This window comes from Cottoperca gobio, chromosome 6, assembly GCF_900634415.1.
Source record: "Cottoperca gobio chromosome 6, fCotGob3.1, whole genome shotgun sequence".
Lineage (NCBI taxonomy): Eukaryota > Metazoa > Chordata > Actinopteri > Perciformes > Bovichtidae > Cottoperca > Cottoperca gobio.
The window spans coordinates 22,864,051-22,890,023 of NC_041360.1; the positions used below are offsets into that span (position 1 = coordinate 22,864,051).

General features: G+C 40.7%; 2 protein-coding genes across 2 annotated transcripts; one reads left to right on the forward strand and one right to left on the reverse strand.

Annotated features, from left to right (window-relative positions):
• Positions 1–1,279: 1,279 nt before the first annotated feature.
• Positions 1,280–18,504, reverse strand: snx33 (sorting nexin 33). Its single transcript, XM_029434473.1, is given in 3 exon segments — positions 1,280–4,518; positions 16,186–16,471; positions 16,473–18,504. Coding segments are annotated over 3 exon segments (1,683 nt in total). The 5' UTR covers positions 17,616–18,504; the 3' UTR covers positions 1,280–4,264.
• A 1,143-nt stretch (positions 18,505–19,647) lies between these two features.
• Positions 19,648–25,973, forward strand: snupn (snurportin 1). The gene is made up of 9 exons (XM_029434827.1): positions 19,648–19,801; positions 20,611–20,775; positions 21,200–21,383; positions 21,601–21,705; positions 23,194–23,290; positions 23,736–23,833; positions 23,988–24,065; positions 24,519–24,599; positions 24,801–25,973. The coding sequence occupies exons 2-9, from the start codon at positions 20,618–20,620 to the stop codon at positions 25,119–25,121; spliced, it is 1,122 nt and encodes a 373-aa protein (XP_029290687.1). The 5' UTR covers positions 19,648–19,801; positions 20,611–20,617; the 3' UTR covers positions 25,122–25,973.

Sequence of the window (25,973 nt, forward strand, 5' to 3'; positions counted from 1 at the left end):
ACTATTAAGATCTATGTGCCATCGCACCTCATTCACTTTAACAACAGCGCTGTTGATTTGAGCTGTCCGAATGCAATGTTTGCATCTGGAAGCGATTAAAGGGGGGAAGGCGGGGTTTCTCTTTAACATATTGTACTCGACTACAGTTTGGCATTCGTCGGCTGACTTGTCTCCAAGAATGAACCCAGCGGGAAAGTCTCATGTCAGGAAACCTTCAACTAAAAGTTAATATCAGTCTGGACTTGTTCAGATCCATACAGCTAAAGACGATGGGGACTCGCACATGCTGTCTCATAAGTTTAACCCAAAACTTTTACTTTTTGAATGTTCTCTGGCGTGTTCTCCTGGTGTTAGTACAAAACTAAGAGATTGTCAAAATGGGTCAAGCTGTTTGGCTGAAAAGTCCGTTTTTAGACTTTGGGGTTTGTTTTCTATATATTTCATTATATTTTAGAAAGGAAAATAGTAGTCTCATGTGCCCAAAGGCTAAATACAGTAAGATATGTGACAGAAACTACAAGGAGCACAATCAAGTATTTGGTATTTATGAACTCACAAATGTAAGACATATAATGAAATATTGTAAGGTTTAAGTTGCACTGTAACATACGTGGGATTAGTCAGTGGATCACAAACCTCAGTAGACTTCAGCTTGTGGGGAATATGAACAACATTTCATGGCAATCCTTCCAATAGTTGTTGAGATATTTCAGTCTGACCGACCGATGCCAGCCACAGCGTTACCATGGACAGGAACACAGTGGAACGTGCTTTCTGGTGCAGATAATATATCTAACAGATTCCCTGCTGCAACACAAACCTTGAATTTGATGTGAAGAATTTTGCTCTTTTCAGACTTCGTGCACGATGTGCGCACGTTTCTTTTGTGTCTCATTTGTGTTGGATTAATGTGAGTGTGTCAGTGTGTTTACGTGTGCACAGATATTTGGATAACGGCTCCTGGATGTCCTTGTTTTGGTTATATTCAGGACAAACTGTTTGTGTGTGTTCCTCACATCCTGCTCACAAATATCCTGATCTCAGATATGCACCTTAGTAGAAAGAACTGTAAGAATATGACAACAACCATCCTCTGAATGAAAAGAAAAGGCTTATTGGCTGCATGTTTCAGATGGTTTGTGTTTGTTTAGACAGAAGAGTTAAACGGGTTATTATAAATAAAATATGATGTTCACATACTTGAGTAGTGTAGATATAATAATGTCTGCGTGGAAACAAAGTCACAAAACACTGTACAAATCCACAAAGAAGAGAAAGAGAGTAGGCGATCAGCCTCATTACTTTTATTAACATTTTTAGGTCCCCTTCCCTTAAATCAAGTGACACATTACTTACGGAAAAAGCCCATCTGTTATTTCAGAGACTGAAACTAAAGCATGGAGTTCCTGCAACTCACCCAGCTCACCCATGCACGTTGAGAAATGCCTGGCATTTAACTTATCATGCAGCTTTGAGAGAAAAGTGTCATTATGAACCCAGATTGGGGCTTCAGACACTTCTTTGATGGTTTCTCACTCTTTTGCCCCAAAATCTGTCTTTGCCTTCGGTGTCCTTTATAGTTTCTTCGTGGAATGTTTCTTTCCTAATTCTCTCTTCACATTTTCCTCACTGTAGAACAGATTCAATTACAAAAACCAGCGAGCACATTCAATTTCAGCACACAGAGTAAAAAAGGAAGCAGAAAATGTCTGACTTCTTTGGTCTCGGGAGAAACTGCGATGAGTGCAATTGCTGACAGAAATAAAATGAAAATGCTGAAGTATGAAAAAGCAAAAATAGACATAAACAACACCACATTCAGACAGCAAAGAGTTAAAGGCTGCAGATGTGGACTGAACAGTACCAGTAACTGAGACGCTGATATCTGACTCATTTGTTTACTGAGAAACCTGCACTGACTCAGCACTTCTTTGTTATGGGAGAACCATAATAGGGCTCAAACCTCAAATTCTAAAACTTACAAACACCAGGCAGAGATGTTAAAAAATCATTTTTCACTTTCACGTTTCATCCACACCCAAACATGCCACCGACAGATCAAACCCTCTTCCATCCAGATGATGAATAAACACTGGAAATGAGTTGAGGAGAAGCGTGTCTAGCTCACATAAACTATTCCCCACACATTAACCTCTAAGGTTCGCACGGCGCTAAAGATAGTCTCGTCAACCGCACGTTGCCGTGAGTTTGGTTTTCTCTTGTTAAACAGGATGAGTAATGTGACTGGAACAACTCCTATTTAGTAATAAACATTCAAACAGTGAAGAGTCGAATCCAAACAAAACAAGACAACTAAATGTGACCCTTCACTGAGATCACAGCTGGAAGAAGAGCATTGATATATGTATTATTATTATTATTATTATTATTATTATTATTATTATTATTTATTATTATTAAAGGAATAGTTCAACATTTTGGGTAATACGCGTATTTGCTTTCTTGCTGAGAGTGAGATGAGAAGATTGATCCCACGCTCCTGTCTGCAGGATAATGTAAGACTCTTGTCGGGTTAGCTTAGCTTAGCATAAAGACTGGAAACAGGGGGAAACAGCTAGCATGGCTTTGTCACTGGTAACTAAATCTGCGTACCAGAAACTCCATACAAATCCCCTTAGACAAATCGTGGTTTTTACAACAAATTGATGTTTTACACTTTGGTCTTTGTACAGATTAAACTAATATTTAACTATTTTAATTAGTGAGTATCAGACAAGCTTGGGACAGAGCCAGTTTGCCCGTTTACAGTCTTTATGAGAAGCTAAGCTAACCATGTGCTAGCTGAAGCTTCATATTCAATTTCGTTAAAGTTACAATCTTGAACGTCTCAGTCTTGTTCTCTTTGGCAGCACCTACAGAATGGCGATAAGCAGTAATTGCAGGTGTGTGTTTTTGGATCTCTACTTTCACTTGTTTCATCGTCTGTAATCATCGCTCTTGTCTTTGTTTGTCCGGCCATAGTAACAGCAAAAAAAGAGTACGTCGCTTCACAGACAAGTGCGTTAAAGAGTGCGTCCGTTGCGTTAGACGGCATACGAAACACAGCTTCGAGAGAGGACACAGCCGCTTGTGATTGGGAAAATGTCGCCAGAGACACCCCTCTGTTGGTAATACTGCAAACACAAGGGCCCTCATCCCATTTCCCCAGACTACATTAAAGAAGAAACTCTGGTTGGTCTTGTGTCAACTAAATGATTTATAACAAACATTAAAATGCCAAGTTGTGTTGCCTCTTCCAGTTAATTCCCCTCAACCGTCTGACTACGTTTCACACTAGTCTGCTAAACAAACCTGCTGCTACATATAAAACATTGTTGCTTTGCACCGTGGAAAAGGGAATTGATCAGCACAGTAGTTGACTCATGTCGCTCTCTCACCCACACATAACCACACACCCCACATGCACCATGAGCCACTAGTGTATAAAAAAAACATGTGCAAACTTGTTTCTAAATGCATTCGAAATAATTTCCCCCTATAAAACACAAGCCAAACTGCAGACGATCCATTTACAAATATTCCATCAGAATGCCTCAGATCCTTAAAGGCACTTGCTGCATGAAAATCGTAAAATAAAATGACAGTCACTATGAAACTGAATTACATATCAGTAAGTCTCCCACATGGTGCAAAGTTAAGACAGTTTGTGACGTGTACTAAGAGAAACTGATATGCATTTCAACGCAGTGAACATCTGAGCAAGATGAGCACTAAAGTCCTCTTCAGTATACAGTGCGCTCTTTTAAAGGTCAGTGACGTTGGTGAATGAACCAGATTATTTTGGGGTTTCTTCTTCTTCTTCTTCTTCTTCGAGAAATGTACATATAGGAAGCAACTTGAATCAATCCGAGGAGAAACCAAAGTGCACGACGTTGGAGAGAAGGGGACAATTTCAAAACAAAAACCCGTTTCATGGTGGTACACTATAGAACAATCAGCTATAGATTCGCTATGAATCTGAAACCTATAATCTTATGTTAATGTTACAAACACCTTAAATTATGTAAAATAAACAAAATGCTGTGACATTTCCTATTTGATGTGTGTTTCAGAAATGAAAAACAAAGGGTACAGTAGGTCTCTGTCAAAGCGAAAGACTTCCTTTGTACATCTTTCCAGTAACTTTTGCATACTTTATCTGCAAGTCTTTCCAAACCGAACCACACACCCACACACACAACACGCCTCGATAACAAGAGTCAAGACTTTTTGGCATCTTGAACTGGGCAGCAGTTTGGTGTGTTTACAGAGAGTCGTACATTCGCAGCGTGCGCTCCAGTTGCTGGACAACACGCTGGTAAAAGGCTATCTGCTCCGTGAGGTAGGCCTGCATCATGTCTTTGAAGTCCACCTCTCGCTGATGATGGAAGTGGCTCATCTCTGCCTGGAGGGCAAAACCAACCGTCCGGCAGCGTTTCCTGATGCCGTCGGCCTCGTCCTGGGCCATCTTCCCTTCATCGCTCATCCGCTGGCTCTCCTTCACCTTGGCAAAGGCGCCTGTGTTAAGATAAAAAAAAATACATATTATTTTAAAAACTGTTGTTGCACAAACATTAAGCTGCGTAAGAGCCATCCAGATGACAATAAAGAACACAAAACTCATCTCATTTAACTGTAAGATGCAGATAGTTCAGGTTTTACTTTTAGATATCCATCATCCTCCATGCAGATACAACAAGTGGTAGTGGTATCCAGTAGTTTTAGTTTTATTTCTTATAGTCGCTAAGAAAGCTGCTGAAAGTGCAGGGGACTACTCAGAGTACAGGGACACAGATTCCAGCTGCTGATTGCAGTTGAATTATTTAAATGTCTTTTTTATTAGGGCTGCAGGATATTGGAAGAAACTGATATTGCGTTTATTTTTCTTCTTCTACGAAGATATATATATTGCAATATCAAAAAATACGGGAATTCTTACCAGATGACGACAAAGCTGTAAAATGTGCTTCTGATGAAAGTATAAAACTAAAATCCCAATAACAAAAGCTGTAATAAAAGATAAGAATAGTTTAAAAACTCATTTTTATTGCTCTTTGGGCTTCGGGTGCGTCTGCATTACTTAACATTGTGCTGTATGAAAGAAACTGCTCCAGTAATGTTAAACCAATATCTTCTCCACTCAGCAGTAAAGACCAACATTGTAACTTTTCCCATTAACTACTGTGAAGCTGTGCACTTTATAGGTCGAGCAGGGAACACACCACCCAATTACTTTTTGTTTCATTGCATACCAAACGTCAAGCTTCACTATAATGCAGAGAAAAGTTTGCCCAGACTGAACATGACGTCAATTTCCAAGTAAAGAACATGGCAGCCTGATGGCATGTCGCCACGCTGCATTTCCCACCAGATTAGCGTCTCAGCCTCACACAAAGTGAGCTCAATACCAGGAAGAACACTGATTTTAGTCATGTAGAGAGGCTAGCTAGCAGGACTGGTTTGGACAAGAGAGTTGCCATGGGTTTAATGTATCTGCAGCATGCAGGTTTTATCCATTAACTCTATCTGTGAGTTCATGCCGCCCTGGATTTTGTGTGGAATTCCTGGCAGAAGTCTGGGAAAGCATGAACAGCACTTCAAATCTGTTCCAGCAACGAGGCGTGTGGACTACAGTATGTGGCGTTGACCTACATTCATGTATTCTGTTTTCCACATGAGAGGAGAATCAGAACCAGATAGCATGTCTGTGGGACATAAAGGAAAGGCACTCATGGTTGTGTGTGCAGCGGGGAATAATGGGGAGGGGTTGAATCAACATTTTTTGATCAGTGAATGCGAAACCTCATCACAAAGAAAGCTTGATGCGCTCTTCCTTGATGCAAAACTATGCTATTAAAGCTGCAAAAGAAGAATTGAGCAAATAAAAAGCAAAGCTGTGTAGGTTTCTTTTCACTGAGCTAACAAATGCTCTGTGATACAAGGCCAGTGGTCTGGAAAGTCACCAGATTTGTTTATCTTGCCCAACCAGACTGGCTACCGCATGTTTTAAGGCCGCGGTGGCCAAGGAGAGAATTGAACTATGTGACAGCTTCATGGGTCGTAGGTAGGTATTAGTACCCTGCAGGGGATTAAGAATGAGTAAGAGGAGAGGGACGAAAAGTAAAGGACAACAGTGTGAGCTAAAAACACAGAGTGCATATTTAATACTCATTTTATGATCATACCTGCCACAGTATGAAAGTATTATTGAAAACCAGTGGGGACAATTATATCTAGAATTATTTATTATTATATCACCTTCCCAGCAGTATGGTCCTAATGATATAATTAATTAAATCAATGCAACCTGGACTTGTGAAAAAACAACAACATTTTAATAAATAATAAATGGACAAAAAATAAATGGACAGATTAACCAATTAAAGAAAGTATTAATACATTTAAGTTTAAAGTTTTTGCTAAAATCAACATTTATTATGACACGGTTAGCTTTCTAGTTAGCTGGCTGTAGTGGCAGTGTTTGCTGTAGGCCTGGTGACGCTGACTGTGTCACATCTCACCCTACAAAATGTAACATTTTATAATATTTAAGAATTTTGTAAAGACTTTTCATGCAGATACCCCGTCTAGTTTCATTTAAGTCATATTATAGAATGTGTGTGTAGGAGACAGAGAGAAAAATAATGAGGACTGTCAAGATTAATTATGGCCGCCACCCTCTGGGGAATTGAACTCAGGCATCTGCTAAATTCCCCTTTCCCACAGCCCGAGTCACACAGCTCTTCTTCTCTACGTTTAAGATATTTGTATTTGTTTTACAGTGTGTGTATGTTTGTAGTGGACATTTCCCAATTCCCTCTGGCTGAGGATTTTAAGCAAAGCACGCAGATTCTGCAGCCTGAAGATCCAAACATCAGCACAAAAAACTGTTTTAAGACAAGTGTGTCTAATTTTACCTCATTCTCAGCTGGGACCATGGTTTCCAGTCACAGCTAATTAAATCATTCTTCCTGTTTATTACTGAAGTGGTGATTAAACTGGAGTGGAGCCCTTTAGTTGAGGCTTGTTTGTATAAGTTAGCTGCCCCCCCTGTAATGTGTATGTAATCAATCAACCTAACATAACACGGGCTGATAAGTGTTTCGCTAGGATCAACTTTTTGACAAGAGAGTTTATTGTAATGAGTTTCTTGCTGTATGGAGCGTGACGGGATTCACATTAGCTAGCAAGCAACAAAAAAAATCCAATTTAGCTCTTTCAGTATTATAGCCCGTGTTTGTGCTGTGGAAAGTAATTTGCCCTTGGTGGTACATGTCATGTCCATTGATGATAATTACATTTCTCTTCAAAAATATCATATTTTACCAATTAAGAGACATGGGTCTTGGCCTCAAAATAACGATTAAAAAAAGAACACCCCCCTGCAACTAAAAAATGGTTTGTCCCAAAACCATGTGACCAGCAGGATGGATCTCAGTGGTGGCCTTTTAAGCGTCCTCTCATTCAAAAAAGTTACTTTATCTGTAATAGTGCATTGTCAAGGAGTATATTAATTGACCATCAGCTTTGTTCAGTACATTGTTATGATTCTGATTAAAATATATGTTGTGATTCAAGGTTAAACTGATATTACATGTTGTTAGCCATGCAAGGTCAAGTTATCCAGAGCAGGGCAACACATGAGTAACATAGTTGATGTGACCCTGCTGGGATCACTGGGTAAATATCCTTTCCCTTACAATATCAAAACAAGTTGTTTAATGTTTAAGCTTTGCAATAGTGGATTATAGAATGACCTCTTTTTCCAAAAATGATTATATTCCCAAAACTAAGACATTAGGGAACTGTTATTTGAAATTATACACAAATCAAGATTATGCTCCTTCAAAGGTTGTTTTTCTCTTTAGTGGTTAAGTTGAATACAATCTCCAATTATGAAAATTGCTTTGAAGTGCGTGTGTGTGCGTGTGTGTTTCTTTTAAGACTTGGAATTGGGTTAAATTTTTGTCTTCAAAATAAAAGTAAAGAATATTTGGCAAGATGCTTTCAAATCCAGGATAGTGTGCTATGGTTTGGTGAACAAAGAAACAGCCATTAGCCTACTTAGGTAGGCCTACTTTATAATACTAGAATACAGTCTGTCCAAATACTGACAAGAAAACATGGTGTAGTATTTGGACTGTGTAATCAGAATGACTCATCAGTATTCTCTGTACTGTAAAATGAACTAATCTGTATACTTGGTTTCCTTAAAACACAGAAACTAATGTTACCGAGTAAGATTAGTGGATGTTATTCACAATGGAGAGACGAGTAAACAGAAACATTTTTCAACCGAGGACAAATGAGGCTTGTCACCACAAAACACCCACCCTGAGTAAAGGGCTGCGAGCGTGTGAGGTTGTGTGAGCGTGGAGAGGCTGCTGACGTCTGAGTCAAGCACCACAGTGAACTGATGAGACTCTGTTCTCTGCTGATCGCTCATAAAACATCAATGAAAACAGCAACACCAAAAAAAGGCTTCTTACTTATACTTATACTTTACATATTGACGCGACATAATGTTTTCTTAGCTCATGTCACACCAGAAAGTGGCAAAATGTATGTCTGTGAAAAAGCTGCTGGAGGCTTGCTGACATAGAGAACTTGTAGTGTTAGCCGGTGAGCGAGTCAAAAACATGCTAGCGCTAATCAGTCGCAACAGCTCTCTAGCTTCTTCTTTCTCTTTTCCCACTCAGCCCACATTTCATTCAATAATAACTTATTAGAGGGGAACATTTTTATATTTTCTTCTCAGAACTGTACAAAATGTAATTCAATAAATTGTTGAAGAGGGGGGGTAGCTAAGCTAGGAGAGCTGGCTAGCTTAGCTAGGAGAGATAACTACCTAGCTAGGAGAGCTAGCTAGCTAGCTGACACAAATTTCCTGTGTAAAAGTTCAAAAAGGTCAAGTTGATATTTGCATATTTACATCTACCCTGTAGTGAAATGACTGCTTGTGGTGATTACATTCAAATTAATTGATTCTGAGAATAGTCAAGGTAAATAGGCTACTGACATTTGATGGAAACAGAAGGGAAGGGAAAAGGCATTAGCCTACAAGAGATGTGCAGAAGAGCTGAACACAACAGGCTTTAGAAGAGAAGAAGAAAAACTGACACAACTTCAAGAATGCACGACAGGGTCAAAAGTACTCTGCAATATCTGCCAGTGTTTAAAGTGGGCCTTAAAAGCCTCGAGAATACACAAACATGAGAAAAGCCACTGCTGAGTAAGCTAACAGTAATAGTGTTTACACCAGCCAATCAGATACGCAGATACAAACGAGCTGGACTTCATGTGCTTCCAACCGGTTTTAACCGTCTCAAATCTCTTTTGTCAATTTATCTTTGGGGTCAATTTGCTATAGGATACTGAAACAAATATTTCCAATACTTTTATTTATTTATTTTTTATTACAACAGGGATGAGAAATGTTCCAAATAGAACCACCCTCTCTGGCCTGCACGGGGAATGTGTTACCGGAAATGTTTAATCTGTGATCGGGCAACTTCCTCTGCAGGCTCAATATTACTTTGTGCACATCTACTACTTTTGTGATCGTGACTGCAACTGCGCTCACAGAAATAAGACATGAAGCTTCCAATAGCTCCAGTTGAAGTTCTTAATTGAAGCCATGCAAAGCCACAGATGTTCTTTTTTTTAATATGCACAGAGAATCTGATCAAAAACTACATATACTTCACTCCCAGACAGATGGTGTTATAAATCCAGGCTCATGTCAGACATGTTCTGATCAAGATGTTTATTAAGACGGATGTGCTTAGCTCTGATCATGAAAGGGAAATCAAATTCATCACCACTGCTAATGGTCTCCTGTTTATCTCACAACGTTCCTCTGCATAGAGATTTATTTAATCACTTTTCAACTCAGGTTTCATAAATTTGTTTCCTTGAAGGGTGTTGTCACAGTGACATCTGAAGTTGGACTGCATATGGATATGGAAACAGGAGGAATTATGGGATTTCCAGCTGCCATGACTTTTGTAGGCTTTGTCAGCCAGCATCGCAAAGTGCACACATTAAAACAAATATGTTATGTCATCATACATCAAGAAAAAGAAATGTGTCAACATTAACTGTGGCATTATTATTCCTTTTATCGTTATTACTTTAAACTAAGACAAGAGTTGTGATGTCTTGAAATCCCTTCAAGTTTTAAGACGTTCTATTCTGTTTCAGATTGTGACAATTCATTGATAATTAAATAGTTGGTCGAATGTCAAGGGTTTTCCATTGTCCTAACTTTTTCATTACACACGAAAAGAGCAGAGACAGCAGCTAACAATGCTCTCCTCTGAGGGATGGCGTCTCCATGTCAACCACAAGCATCGTGTCAGCGCTACCATAACTACGGCTCGGTGGCAGACGGCCAGAATCTTTCTGACAGTCAAAGCTTCATTCCTGTCAGGGGAGGATAAAGATTAGGACACTAACGGGGTAAATACTCCCTTTCAGTTGAACACTTGTAGCCAAACAGAGAAAAAGAAGATGAAGTTTTGGTTTTTGGGTTATTTAACTGGACTGAAGCTCAATGGACTGAGCCAGAAAAACTATTCATCTGTGAGCTAACTGGTGCCAAAGAATAAATTGATCAAAGTACAAATACAGATGCCTTAGATTACTTCTGTTGTCCATGTGTTGCAATGCACTCACTTGGAGACTCAACCTGCAAAACCACAGTTAAGCTGAAGGCCAGTAAAACGCCACCAATCCTACCAGGACGGGATACTAGGCTGGGTGATATGGAGAAAATCAAATATAACAATATTTTTGACCAAATACTTTACAATATTATATATATATACATTATTGTAGGGTTGACCTTTGATGCTTTCACAAAGTATTTACACAAATAACATTAAAATAATCAGTAATGTGGATATAAAGACTAAAAATCAAATAATAGAACAGTCTGGTAAGTTCAAAGAAATACATCCCTTTACTGTAATGCTTTAAAACAGTGGTCCCATTGAAATGAATGAGGCTGTATTTTACTTTTACTTTAACCAATGGCTATTGTTTGTCTGGCTAAAGCACTAGTCTTTTCAATATAAAATAACTCCTCTCTTACCTAATGTCTTTTTCAGTCTAGTGACACTTTACCACAAAATCTGTGAGAGGAGGAGGGAGGCGGAGGCGGGGGTGATAAAGCCTGAGTTCTTGGAGACATCTGTAATCTCCTTCAGTGTGAAACAGCAGAGCACTGGGCCAACACGGGCAGGAATGCAGAAGTATGTGGATAGACAGTATGTGTGAAGACGAGGACCAAGCCTTTGTCAAGATTTATGAGTAAGCAAACAGTACAGAGAAAACATTTGCTGTCCATGGTCACCACCGACAGCGATCAGGACTGTAGCCAACGAAAAATACATACAATTAATGTCCAAAAAGTGCCGTAACGGGGCCATAGCACGCTCCTGAAACCCTAGCTTGGTTTGCCAACCTGCTGACACTGCGTTATCAAGCAATATAAACACGGCATAAGCTCCTGGTCAGCACTTTGAAAGAAATTAATCTTGAGTACTGTTCAGATAAAACACATTAAGATGTGCATGCGTGAAAGCAGGCAAAATCCCAAAAAGTGAAGACAGACCTCCTGTTGGAGATGAAGGGGGAAAACTGATGCATGTGGTGTTGTAATGTGTTGCCATATGGAGGACGACTAACCTCTTGTCCAGATTAAAAGTCTGGCTGGCTTACTGGAGACGTCCCAGGGGACCTAGCTCATTCTCAAACTGTATAATGCTCTGCTCTACTGTGGATCTCAGACGGGTTCATCCCACTATCAGCAAGAGGAGTGAATAGTGAAACCGGAAAGACCACACTATACTTAAGAACGATCTAAATGTTAAAACGAGTCAAGATAAAAATGAGAACGTCTAGAGTCTGGTGCATTTTATTTTGAAAAATGGACGAGATGTCATGCTTTTACTTTGGTTTTAAGCCACTTATGACCTTGCACTTCAGGATTTTACTGCATTTATTCCATAATGGCTTTCTCACACAGGTGATGCAGAGCTGGATTGTGTGCACAGCCACCACCTCACATTTCATCTTCCACAGCATGTGATCAGATCAGACTGATACCCACACCATGAGGCGTGTTGGTTTCACTCTATTGTGAACCCTTTTGTGTTTATTCAAAGCTTCATGAGGTGGTTTGTCTCAGATAAGTACCTCAGTTGTTGCCAGGTACAAAATCTACGGAACATGATATCTGCTTTACTCTCACGAATACCTTACATGTTAACATAGCTGTCAATGTAACCGTACTTCCAACTTCCTCCAGGTCTGAAAAGCGGGGACTATGCTGAAGTACCTTACACTTACATTCTCTCTAATATCCAGCGTAGGGCGACTACACTGGTTGCAAAGAAAATTCAAATTGTATAAAAGTCTATGAGAAAATGACCCTACTTCCTACCTGAGTAAACATTTTCCTGACGAGTTTATGATCTCAATCGCTAGTTTCAAGTCTTCTTCAACACAGCATGATGTTTATTTTGTAAATGATTTTAGATTTTAGAGTAAAATAAACAATAAGAAGGGTGCGCTTTAGGTCGGGGTTAACTTGTGATTGATAGTACCATGGTGCTGTGCGGTCTTAGAACTTTAACCCTTTCACAGTGTGTTTGTAGTTCATAAAAACATAATTGTGTTGTGCAGCGTTCAGTTGTACTTTGCTCCTTGTGTCACTTCTGGTTCCAAAAAACAAAAATGGCGTCAGACAAAAAGCCAAACTCGAGGCTTCAAAACCGTAGTCCACAAACCAATGGGTGACGTCCACTTCTTATATACAGTCTATGAGTGATACCAGATCAGCAGTTAATGATTATGTACAATAATTCACAAGCACGATAAAGTCCAGGATTACCAACAAACAAGTAATTGTAACAGGCAGTGCCGTTGTAGCCGCCAGAGTGCACATCTGCCTCTCTGAAGCCTCGCAGGCCCTTTAATCTATAACAATGGAATGTAATGAATCTTATAGATCAAGATTTTCAATTATTTTTAAATGAGATCAAGGTTTATATGGGATTAGTTTGGGCAGAGGTTCAAAGTACAGCCGAGCACGGTTAGGAGTCCAAGCCTTTGGACCAGACTACATTTACTTTCTCCTTTATTGAAACCAGGGCAGCTGCCCAGACAGATAGTTCTGATGTGGGTGTCTTCTGGGGAAAAGATGAAAAGAAAGAAGACAGACGTGAAGATGATAACGAAACAGTGAGCGACCGAATTGCAGATTGAGCGAAAGAATTGACCAAATGAGAAGCAAGTAGAGTAAAAGCCATAACTAGACTATGCACGGAGCACACCCTGACATTTTTCTGACATTACCGAAAACCTTCTCCTCCCTGGATCCGTTTTTATCAAGGCCACATGCAGTCTGACCCACACCACATCTCAAAGACGGCTAACATTCCTGCTGTTTACATGCTCAACAGGATCACAGTTAAGAAGAGATCCTACAGAACTCAGTCAGGCAGGAAAGAAGCTAAGAAGGACCTGACGAAGAGGAGTGCACCGGAAAAAGGTTGACCTCAGTTCTGTGTGTTCTGAGTGTTGTCACAGCTGTATCTGCTTCAACGGCACACAAGTCACATCCAGGGGAGTTATCTGGAGGGAAAGACTTCACAAACACACTGCTGCACAAGCTCCTCAAGTACATTATGAGCTGTCTCTCTGCAAGGCCGGGTTTTACAATACCTGAGTAACTGTACAGATAGCAACATTATACTTTCTTTAAATACATTCCTTTGAGGAATATAAGCATGTTATACAAATCCCCTTATTCATTTAACAAAATAAGCCAAGCTTTGTCTAAACAAAGCCAGTTGTACAAGATGTTTGCTTACTTAAAATTATGGAATTGGGAACAACTTGATTAAAGAGCAAGTAAACAAGACCACCACTCATTGGTCGAATTTCACAACCAAAAAAGAGGAAGAACGTTTTATTTATTCCTTAAAAAGTTACACAGTGTTGTAATGTTGTAATGGTCAGTTTAATAAAATTACAGGGAGACATATTTTTCTACTTACATACTTACTGGTACATAGCCAAGCAAATATTTTTGGGAATATCCAGCTTTGTCATCCCAATGTAATAATTACATTACATTATAATAATGGTGAATGGAATTTCCTCTGCGGTGCTCCAAACATTTAAACATTTCAATTCCAGAGGCAGATATTTCAAAACGTTGGCACGTGAAACCGAAACTCTTCATTTCTTTTGTGATTTGGGTGAACTGACCCTTTAATATCATCCGGGTGGCTTTGTTTTTCTCATTTATCCGTGGGTGGAGTGACTAAATGTAACTCGCTGAATTGTATCACAAATGTGCTAATGATTGCCAGCTGTTTGAAAGGAAGATAATAATATTTAGCAAGAGCACAACTCCTCACGGGCAGCAGCGCTTTCCTTCCTCTGTAACTAACTCCAACAGCTGATACGGTTATTTGTTTGAGATCTAGCTCAGAATGCTGATATGTCGGCGCTTTCACTGTTTTGGACCAACATCTAACGGGGTCGCAGAAAATAAAAGCCCGATATTTCCTCATGAGTTTGATGAAAATCAGCCGTCACAAACACAATCGAGTATTCAAATCTAAAAATGTTGCAGATACAGGAAAGTGGCACGCTTTATGATTTCCAGGTTACTAATTAACCAGCATTATGCTAATGCACGACAGTAAAATAAGCCGGTGGTGCAGCATGTTGCAACAAATATAAGCAGTGAATCAGCGGAGAGCATCTCTTGTCTCTGTGGGAGTTTACGGACGTCACACAGCTGTGAGTAATGACGACTGCAAAAAAAAGCGGAACCACTTCTTGAAAAGTGATGTCGTAAAAGAAACATCACCTGGCTCTATGTTGCCACATTGATGTGTGATCGCAGGGCACAGAGTGACCTTTATTATCATATAACAAAGTTGATAACTGAACTTTTTCTGCCTTCATAGTAGGGCTGCCACCTATGTATATTTTCATTATTGATTAATCAAGAAAAGCAATAAAATCTCCTACTTTAGAGGCTGAAAACAGCCAATTCTGCAAGAAAGATTAATAAAATGATTAATAGTTGGAAATTATTTTCTCTTGATAGACTAATCTATAAGTCGACTAATCGCCGCAGCTCTACTTCATTAAAACTTTTGCATCTAAAGATGAGTATATGTTTTGAAAGATGAAACATTAGTATGGATATACAGTTTATCTTGTTGTCTCAGAGAGGAATGACTGCTGAGCAAGGGTGTCATCAAAATAAAATACAATAAATGATATGCTACTGTGATGCTCTATGTTAAATGACATGTTACAGCTACAGAACTGGTGTCCATGAGCCCCTCCCTGCCCTCGTCACTCAGGTGTCCCTGTCACATCACGGCTGTCGGTGGTAACATTACACTACAACAAAGCTCTATTTGTCTCATCAAACTTTAAACAGAGCCAAGAGGAGCTTCCACAACAAAACACACACTCGATGTTAAACATACTATCACTAGTTTGGTAAATAGCTTATTATTACTACTATTGTAGACACACATTGTAAGATATCAGTAATCAGAGACATCTTCTCTTAAAAAAGTTGCATCCTAATGAGTGGAATTACTTTTCTAACACTCCACCACCTTCTCCCCAAAGACATGTTTGAGCAGGTTGTCAAACATCATTGTCAAGAAAGTATTCGTTAAACCGATGGAATGTGGTTGTGTGTGTGTGTGTGTGTGTGTGTGTGTGTGTGTGTGTGTGTGTGTGTGTGTGTGTGTGTGTGTGTGTGTGTGTGTCTGGTTGGGTGGGTGGAGGTCAAGCAAGCGGAGCAGGTGAACTCAGATGCTCCAGGCAAACACTCTGACCTCACATTCATCCCAGACTGACACATAAAACACACTAACACTATGTTTCATTCCTGTGCTCCAATGTCATGTGTGTGTGTGTGTGTGTGTGTGTGTGTGTGTGTGTGTGTGTGTGTGCGTGTGCTTGTGCTTGTGCGTGTGTGTGTGTGTGTGTGTAACACTCGTCGCTGCTGCTTGTCTCAACTGAAGGAAGCACTTGTTACAAAGTTGTTATTGTTTGTTGTGCCTGAGCATTTAGGTTCTAGGTTATGATTTCCCTTTAATGTGGACTTTAATGATTGATACTCATTGATGATTTTACCTTTTTGTAGATGAATAATGTCGGGGAAGTTGGCGAGCAGGCCTTGGTAGAGCGACAGCTTGTCCAGCATATGGAAGAGGTCATACTTAGGTTGCTCTGCAAACATCTCTCCAATGTTCTCATAGGTGCGGCCTGTATGGGAGATGGCTTTGTTGAGGGCCTCTGAGCTGTTGGGAGGGTCCAGCATGAACGCCTGGCTGACAGATTGGAAAGAATTTCCCAGCCGCTGGAACTCCTTCCTGAACCCACCCAGGTGTTTACGCACCAGCTCCTGAGGCAACATGTGTGAGCTGCATCACGCTGTCGTCCATTTTCTTAGCAAAGGACTTGAAGGTGTCGATCCGCTCCTCTACATCCTGAAGGTCCTGGTGCTCGTTAGGGATCTGGAGGGTCAGCATGAAATGGGCACCCACCATCTCGTCCTTCTCCGCCCGTCTCTTGCCCAGTTTCCACTGCTTGTCATCGGCGCACATCAGAAAGTGCTCAAAGCCTTCATACTGGGAGAGGACCGGGTGACTGGTCATGTGGTTCATCCACAGTATCAGTCGCCTCTTACGCTTCTCGATGAAGTCTTCCTCAAATCGCCCCGTGGCCTGCTTCTCGGGCAGGTTAGGCACGGAGATCACAGTGAACTTGTGCAGTAAGCGGTTGTACAGCCAGTCAAAGTGTTTGTAGCGCCGGTAGACGGGACGCCCCGTGTGGCTCGGCGTGACCCGGTAGGAAATGTACGTCTTGATGCCCTTGAACTTTGTCTGTTTTGTGGGGTCTTCAATGGAGCAGGAGAAAGGCTGTGGGCTCTCCTTCCACAGGGGCCAAACGGGACCCATCTCGATGGTGTACGACTCGGCTATCTTTGCCATCATTGGCACGTCGCCCAACACAAACGCTTCTACCCCTGAGCGGACAAAGCTGGAAAACCTGTTCAAGTTCCTGCCCACCATGCTGCCTTTCCTCGAGCTGGAGATGCTGTCCTGTCTCTCCATGTGTGGTTTGGCCCGGTAGTGCACGTTGGGGTTGTTGGACAGCGGGCTCTGATGGACATGTCCATTGGCCCCAGGGCTCCTCGTGTGGTCCCCATCGTCCACCACCGTAGACCTGTCGTCCCAGTCGTCCCAGTCATCGTCATCGTCGTCATAGAAACTCTGCTGCAAATGCAGAGAGGTGTTTGGGGTTGAGGGGAAATAGGAGTCATTTCCTAGAGATCCTGCCGGGCTTATGGAGCAGTCAGTCACGTTAGAGTTTGAGCGAGTGCGAATAATTTCCACATATGATGCAGGGAAGAGACCCTTCTCCCCTCGGCTGTTCTCCCCTTGAAACCAGCCGTCCACCGAGTTCTCGTCGAAGATAACCAGTTCCTCGTTCTCCTGGATGCTGATCTCCTCTTTGTTTTCACTTTGAAAAGTGTAGATTGCTTTGGCTTTCACTGACATCTTGATACTCCAGTGGGGTCCTAAAGCAAGAAAATCTACATGCACATAGTGCCTAGATTAAATGGATGCTACTGTCTTGATGCATGCTGTGTTGGAAACATCTGACACGAGCTCACTTTTAATATTTAAACGTGTCTCAAATTACATGACAGCTGTTGGATCAGGTGTGCAAACAGCACAGTAGGTTATGAATTATTTAAATGAAATTATCTGACACTTAGTCAAAGTTCTCAGTTAGTAAAACTATTACTTCTATCCGCCAACAAAACAAAATCTACAATATACCTACTGTGACCACTAGCATCCTCAGCCCATTGAGGCTATCGCTCTATTGTCTTACTATGCTTAAAAGTCTAACAACAACTCCAGGCTATAAATGCTCTATAACACATCAACTTCCTCATAACAGAAAGACTATCTTCTTCTTTTTTACATCACAAACACAACAGGTACAAACGCAAAACGGATTTCACCAAAGAGCTCCTCCAAAAAGCTCCGTCGGTAGTTTTAATCCTTTAGAAACTGGAGCGCAACCTCGCGTTGTTCACTTATCACACACTTGTTTTGACATCACGGATCCTAACATGATCCTTGATGAAAATATCTTGAGAACAAAGTGGTCCGGGGGTGAAGAAAAACAGAGGGATGAGTAATGGTATCCCAGTGCATTGTGAGCATGCTCTGCATTCCCTCACACTGAAACTTGCTGTGTTTTCCTTGTAAACAGGTTCCTGCGCATCTTCAGTCGATCCTTTTAAATGGAAAATAAAAGCAAAATGTGCAAGCAAACACTGTCCCTCTGCAGAGTATCAACACACATCACGAGTCAGTGTTGTTTCTTGGGGTTTATTCCTGTGCGCGCTGCAACAAAGTAACTCTTTCCATGACGTTAGGTTTGGACAATTGAAGGCAAGTTCGCCTTTTTCTTCATCAGCTCCTTTATATTCTTTGTAGAGGAGAAACTGGCTCAACATCGCCCCTGACAGGAGGAACACATTATAACCTGCAGATTACAACATCCGAGGGACACTCAGGCTTCAGATGATGATGATAATGATGATTATTATAAGCACTAGTAGAAGTGGAATGTCTTCCTACATGCATTTGCACATTATACCCTTGATTTCAAACTGACTTCTTTAGTGATGCTATAATGTTAACTTTATATAGCCTTAATTCATATTCTAAATGGATATTTCTTAACAAGATGTTCCAATTCAACTTAATGTTTTTATATTAGGCTCCACCATTTCATATAAAATCAGTTCAATGTGTTTTACAGGGAAATGAAACTAAGTACAGTTCAGTTTTTGAGGTACTTGTACTAATTGAGTGTTTCCGTGTGAAGCTACTTTATACATTTCAGAGGCAATTATTGTACTTTTGACTCCACTTCATTAAATTAGCTTCATTTATATACATTTTTAAGACCAGATTATCATTAATATTACATTAATACCGTATGTGTTTATTGCTATTATGGGTTCAACTATCCAATGGTATATAAAGTAGTTAAAATTAGATCCACCTCTACCAACTTCATTACATTATTTCATTAATAATAATGATCCAACAATCTTATAACTTAACATTGACAAGTGCCACATAATGAGTATTTATTTTTAATACTTCATGTATATAATTATGTACTTTAAAGGCAGAGTCGCTACTTTTATTTCTGGATCTGGATACTTCTTCCACTACTGCAACATTGTATTTATACACAGTGGTGAATGTAACTAAGTAATGTTTCTATTTATTGCTACTAAGACAAATAGCCTATTTTACTCCACTACATTTTGTTTGTCAACTTAAGATAAAATGACTTTGCAGATTCTGATTAATAATACTCAGTAGGCCTGTAAGTAACAAATACATGATGTATTATTGCAGAACATTTGAATGCAGAACTTTTTACTTGTAGTGTTTTTTACACTGAAGTATTGCTTAAGTAAAGATCTGAATACTTCTTCCACAACTGCACGCACACGACTATAGATGTAACAAACTAAATATATGTTTAGAATATAATTAGTTAAGCAGGTTTAATAGAAAGACCAGTAGCACAGTCACTGCATTGCGGACGCTTTGTAAAACTCCGGGATAGTTCGCTGTATTTAGTCGACCAACTAAAGCGGAAAGATGACAGCGTGACGTCTTAGCTGCTTCCTCCCTGAATGTCCAAGGTATCTATAAACTAATGCTTTTATTAATGCTATTATCTGACCAAACATGCTTTCCAGTGGTTACACTGGGCTAATGATGTGTAGCTAGTAGTCAGTTAAAGCAGTAACGTAACGCTCTCGCGTCAGTGTTGCTAACGGCTGGTCGGCTAACTGTATGCTAGCAGGTTTAGCACGATGCTAGCTGCTAAGACGTAGCAGTGTGTTTTTAAGAGTCCCCGGGCTTTTTAAAAATGTTATCACCCGTTTCAGAAGATGTTTGTCGTCTGGGTTTATTACACATGCGAAGATTACAGCAGTGTGATTTTAAAATGTTCTGAAAAAAACGATAACGTTACACTTTGTCGTGTTGTTAGTTCAGTTTGTTACGTTGATGTATGTTACTTGGCATCGAAACTAACTAACCACGTGACGTTCTCTACACTGTCATGAACTCCATTTGAGGGTGCCGGAATAATAAGATTATATGTGCAGCACATAATCTGCAATTGTGTGTTAACATGCATGTCACAATATAATGATATATTAATGATGAAAGGATTAATATCTGAGAAAAGTCACTCTGTAAAGCACATACAGTCTACTCGTACATACACACATGCAGACGAACAGCAACATGAACATGTGTGCCATTATGCAAAGGCTAAACTGCCAGAATACAGAACATGTCTGCAGCAAATGTCAGATAAACCTTTGCCTCAGAATCTCAAAAAAGCGTAATGCAGCATGGGGGCTTCACTCACTATTAAAGTGCCATATCATTCGTCTCATCCCACAAGTTTATATAACTCTGATTGCATTGATTTTGACAGAGTCCCCATGGATGACCTGACCCAAGCCCTCTCGGCCAGCTTCGCTGTGTCCAAGGAGCCCAACAGCACAGCCTCCGCCCACCCGCGGCTGGCCCAGTACAAGAGCAAGTACAGTGTTCTGGAGCAGAGCGAGCGACGGCGGCGCTTCCTTGAGTTGCAGAAAAGGTAAACGTCCATATATATCAGTATTTGACCCTGGAGTTTCTTATTGTAAGCCTGTCCCTTCAATCTAGAGTCACTACTCCAAATTAATCTACTAAATGTTGAAAGACAATGCACTTGAGACCTTTTTCACTTCACTTCTGCTTTGTACAGTTTCCAGCTGCGTACTTTCTACTACAGTAAATGTTGTCGGCTACATCCTAGACGCAGTAATGCTCAGTTTTAGAAAGCCCTTTTAAAGATGGCTTCCTCCCAGCTTGACAGAATCTCTCTACTTAAGAATGCAGCGTGTGCAGATGCACTGGTGTCAGCTCTGGCTCTAATTTAAATGCACGTTTTGACTGCTATGCCTTTTGTACAGGTAAATTACAAAGATGCTTTCATCTATAAAATAATGAAGCAGTGCACATATCTGATTTGATTTCAGTAAAAGGTTAAACTACGTCAACCATGCGCGGCGTCTGGCTGATGGGGATTGGACGGGGGCAGACAGCGATGAAGAGGAGGACGTGGAGAAAAAAGAGGAGGTGGAACAGAAGCAAGATGGCCACACAGAGGAAGAGGAGATGGAGATTGAGAGGAGGAAGCTGCCAAAACATTATGCTAACCAGGTCAGTGATTGATGTGTTATTACCCAGAGATATTCATCTTATTCATGTGTGGATGACTGCACGTGTGTGTACTTTTCTGTTGCATTCTTCATCTTGACCAGCAGAGGGCGCACAAGGTTATAGAATGACAGCCAGACGAGCTTGTTGAATGCCAACAGATTTGAAATGATCATTTCTGAACGTTGACGACGTTAACGAAGTTCCTCTTCCTCCTTAGATCATGCTGTCAGAGTGGCTAGTGGATGTGCCACTAGAACTGGACACTGATTGGCTGATGGTAGTCTGTCCTGTGGGGAAAAGATCCCTCATTGTTGCCTCCAAGGTAAAAACCTGTCACTGCTTTTCTGTTGTTTCACATGATCTGTCGCTGCAGGAAGAAGATGACTGTTTTAAGGCACCACATTGATAATTCACCACATATAGAACTACCAATCAAATACAAGATTCTGCAAAGTGCTTCTTATTTACCTTTTGAACTAGTTTCCATCTCGGCTGTTTTTGATGAGTCATCATCCAGCCCAGATTGAAAGCCTTACCCCTTTTTAAAAATGTGATTAACATAAACAACAGCAGCCAGGATCTTTTTGTCACGAGTATACAGACTCAATATTCTGAGCTGAATAATAATTATAAAGGTTTATAAAATATTTGTGCTGTCATTTCTTTGCACACTCTCTGTTCTGCAACTTCCTACATTGAAACTTAATGACATGAATAAAAACACAAATGTTGAGGGAGTGAGAAATTGCTTTAGAGTTCCTTGCAAACTTTTAACTTTTATTATTTTGGCCAACAAAGTTGAGAATTTATAAAAACAGTCAATCATGCAAAAAAGATTTGAAACCTCTTGTTTCTTTCCTCTCCAGTAGTTTCTAAATAATCACCAACACCTAAATTATAGGAACTGAAACTAGCTGTCAATTACTTCTTGTTAAGACACTTTGATGTGTTTCCAGTTTCTTACAACATTGCATGTGTGTTTTTTCAGTTGTAGTGTTAAATGTAAAACAATTCTCACGTATTCTATCAGTTTTGTGGTTTATGAGTAATGGAAAAGGCCCTCGACTTCAGTTTTTCTCTCTCCACTCACACTCCACACCCTGTGATGCAACCATCTCTATTATCATGTCATCTGTTACATGCTCATTCCGTATTTCAAAACTTGACCTCATTGACGACCAATCTTTGAAACACCAGTGACGCAGCTCCTTTTACACAACAGATAGTTTCCGTTGTTTGAGGAAAACTGAACATGACACGTCTCCTCGTGTCCGTTGCCCAATGTGACACTTCCTGTGCAGCTCTGTGGGGACTTTGTGGCACTAATGCTGCCAGGAGTTAAAGGTTAGATGATGCTCGGACCACCAACAATCTGTAAACTTTGACCCCATTTTTAGGTCCCATTATTGTCCTGCCCCAGCGGTTAAAAACATCAAGTTGTCTGATGCATTGAAGTCACACTTCTTTGTTATTTTAAGTGCAGGTAGTGAGTTCTTTATACAATATATGCAATAAATGATGATATATTTCAAACGTTCACGAGTAATGTCCTCGTACTGCAGTGGGATCGTACTAATCATTTCAGCTCCTGTGACTACGATTATACTTTTATAGTTTTTACGAACGTGTGTTGTTTAAATGAATGATTTCAACTAAATTCTAATTAAAAACTAACTCAATTAGTTTTACAAACGTGTCATGTAATGCATAAAGGTGCAACGCGGTTCATTGAACGTTGAACATTAGTTTGTTCAGTTGTCTCTTCCCTCGTGTATCAACTGTGTTTGTTGCTTCTTCTTTGTTCCTGAAGGGCTCCACTGCAGCGTACACTAAGAGCGGATACTGTGTGAACCGTTTCCCCTCCCTGCTGCCCGGTGGGAACCGGCACAACTCAGCCATGGGAAAAGGTAGGTGGGCCTGGTGCATGTGGAGCGCAGTGGTTAACTTCAGTGGACCACTCAGGCACTTTAGTGTGTGTGTGTGTGTGTGTGTGTGTGTGTGTGTGTGTGTGTGTGTGTGTGTGTGTGTGTGTGTGTGTGTGTGTGTGTGTGTGTGTGTGTGTGTGTGTGTGTGTTGCAGCCGATCGATCTGCAATCATACAGTTTTATGACCTTTGAACGAGCTTTCTTTGAGCCATTTTATGGCATCATACAGGACCTAAAAGAGATTTGAACAAGTATATCAGAACTCGTAACTTTTGTGCCACTGGTATCCATCGATAATCCTTTCCTATCCCTTACATATTCAGTATGTTGAGGTCATTTTAGTAACAGTTGGGGGAGTAAGGGACTGGATAAGTGTTCTAAAAGTGTATTGTGTAAATGTATCCCCCTTTGTATGTGCCTCACGCAGACTACACAATCCTGGACTGCATTTACAGCGAGGTGGACAGAACGTACTACATCCTGGATGTCATGTGCTGGAGAGGCCACCCGGTGTACGACTGCCCCGTAAGACTGACTTCTAATCCAGGAATGCTCGTCTAATTGCTTTAGTAGCAAAGTCTGGGCCACAGATGTGCTTCTTTTTTTCTTTTTTTGCCACATTGGCTCTGGATTTGAAAAAGGAGGTTTTTGTTTACAGTACTTGTTTTCTCATCAACAGACCGAGTTCCGTTTCTTCTGGCTCCAGTCCAAAGTTCAGGAGACAGACGGCCTATCAGAAATCGCCAAACGCAACCCTGTGAGTAACAGGAATAGAGCCTCTTCAGTTCATGCCCCATTTTGTCCTTCCTAGTACTCACTATTGTTGTTTGAGATGCTGTAACATGTTTATTTAATCTTGTGTTTGTGCCTTTCTGCCGCTTGTTTCCAAACTTGGGATTTAACCTCCTCAGAGGGAAATGAGACAAAGGAAAATGAAAAGCAAACTTTCACCGTCTTTGGTACTAATTGTGCACTAAAGTGATTATTGCACACAGAGCTTGACGATTATGGGGCTTTGAGGAAGCCCGAGTGAACTTTGAGTTCATGTTGCACCTCTTAATCTTCAGTGTTTGTGTGCTACAGCTCAGTAGGAGCTAAATCAGGCTTAGACCTTCTTGAGTAGACTCGCTGTTGGAAAGCAGTTTCTCACAATTGACAAGAAGACGAATTGTGTTTGGAACTAAGAACGCGGTTTTGTTTGGTTCAACAGTTCCGGTTTGTGAGCCTGCAAAGCATCGACTGCACAGCAGAGCTGATTCAGAAAGCCCTGGCAGCGGAGTACAGCTTCAGCGTAAGAAAAGTTCTCATTTTAACGAACACGTTACTTCTGCACATTGCAAGTAGTGTTGGGGTCAGATGCATACTAACAATGCTCGGGGGGGGGTGATGATGTATTTGGGAGATAATTCATTATCTTTCTATGAAAACACAAAAACAACTAAATGTCATCAGGCTTTGATTCGTTTGATTGTGAGGTGCATTCTGGCTGCAGGTGGATGGTCTGCTCTTCTACCACCGGCAGACACACTACACCCCCGGCAGCACGCCTCTAGTGGGCTGGCTTCGCCCCTACATGGTCACTGACATCCTTGGCATCGAGGTGCCCGTAGGACCCCTCACCACCAAGCCTGAGTACGCCAGCCAGCAGCTGCAGCAGATCCTGGAACACAAGAAGCCATCGAGTGAAGTCCGCCCGGCCAACAGAAGTGGAGGCTATGAGTTAGAGTACCTGTCCACACCGAGCCAGGACAGTGAGGACACTCTGAACTTTTTGAATCAAAAGCCAATAAGGGAAGCACACATGGAGGTCTGAGTGGGAGGCTTAAAAGATGCAAATTGCTAACTCAGTGTTTCTGAGTGGTGGCGGCCCACATATGGCTCTTTAGAATGTCTGCTGAATGGTTCTGCAGATCTGACCAATAGCAAAGCATGGCTAATTCTAATCCGGCACTGCTCAGGACGCCCTCAGAGTGCAGATTAGTAGAGCTATGTTGTATATGTGTTTTTTAAATGGCTAAAAACTCTGCCATTTACATCTAGTACCTGTTGCAGATCTCTGAAACAGATTAGTTTCTCTGAGAGTATTTGCACAGTCTTTAGCCACTGTAATGACTTAGTCACGGTCTGATATGCAGCTTCCTTTCATCACACCATAGGTAGTCGCATACGATCAAAACAATAGGAGGAGAGGTTTCTTATGCGAGATATACTGCAAAGTGCAGCACGTGTTTAACTGATCTCGCATAACAAACGTCTGCACACGTTTTACAACTATCAACATCGTTTACTCACCAAAAGATACAGAACTTCTGAGCAGATCACAGAAACGGAGAGTTGCACTCAGTGTTTGGGACGGTGAGGTGTTGCTGACTGTCGGACCCTTTTACAATTTAATGTTGAATTTGCAATTAATTAGAAGATGTTTTAAAGCGTATGTTTCTGAATAAATGTTTTTTTTTATTGGCCCACATTCTGTTCACCGTGCTCCCAGTTATTGTTGTTTTTTTAAATGTCTAATTTCCGGAGATTCTAATTTTTTTTAATAGTTGTCAACATGCTCATTTAATTGGATTCTGGTCGTTTGCATTTTAGGGAATGAACGTGCACATTTATTATCAGGTTTGTTACTAAATATTGATTCTGTGATCAAGTAAAGATTCGCATA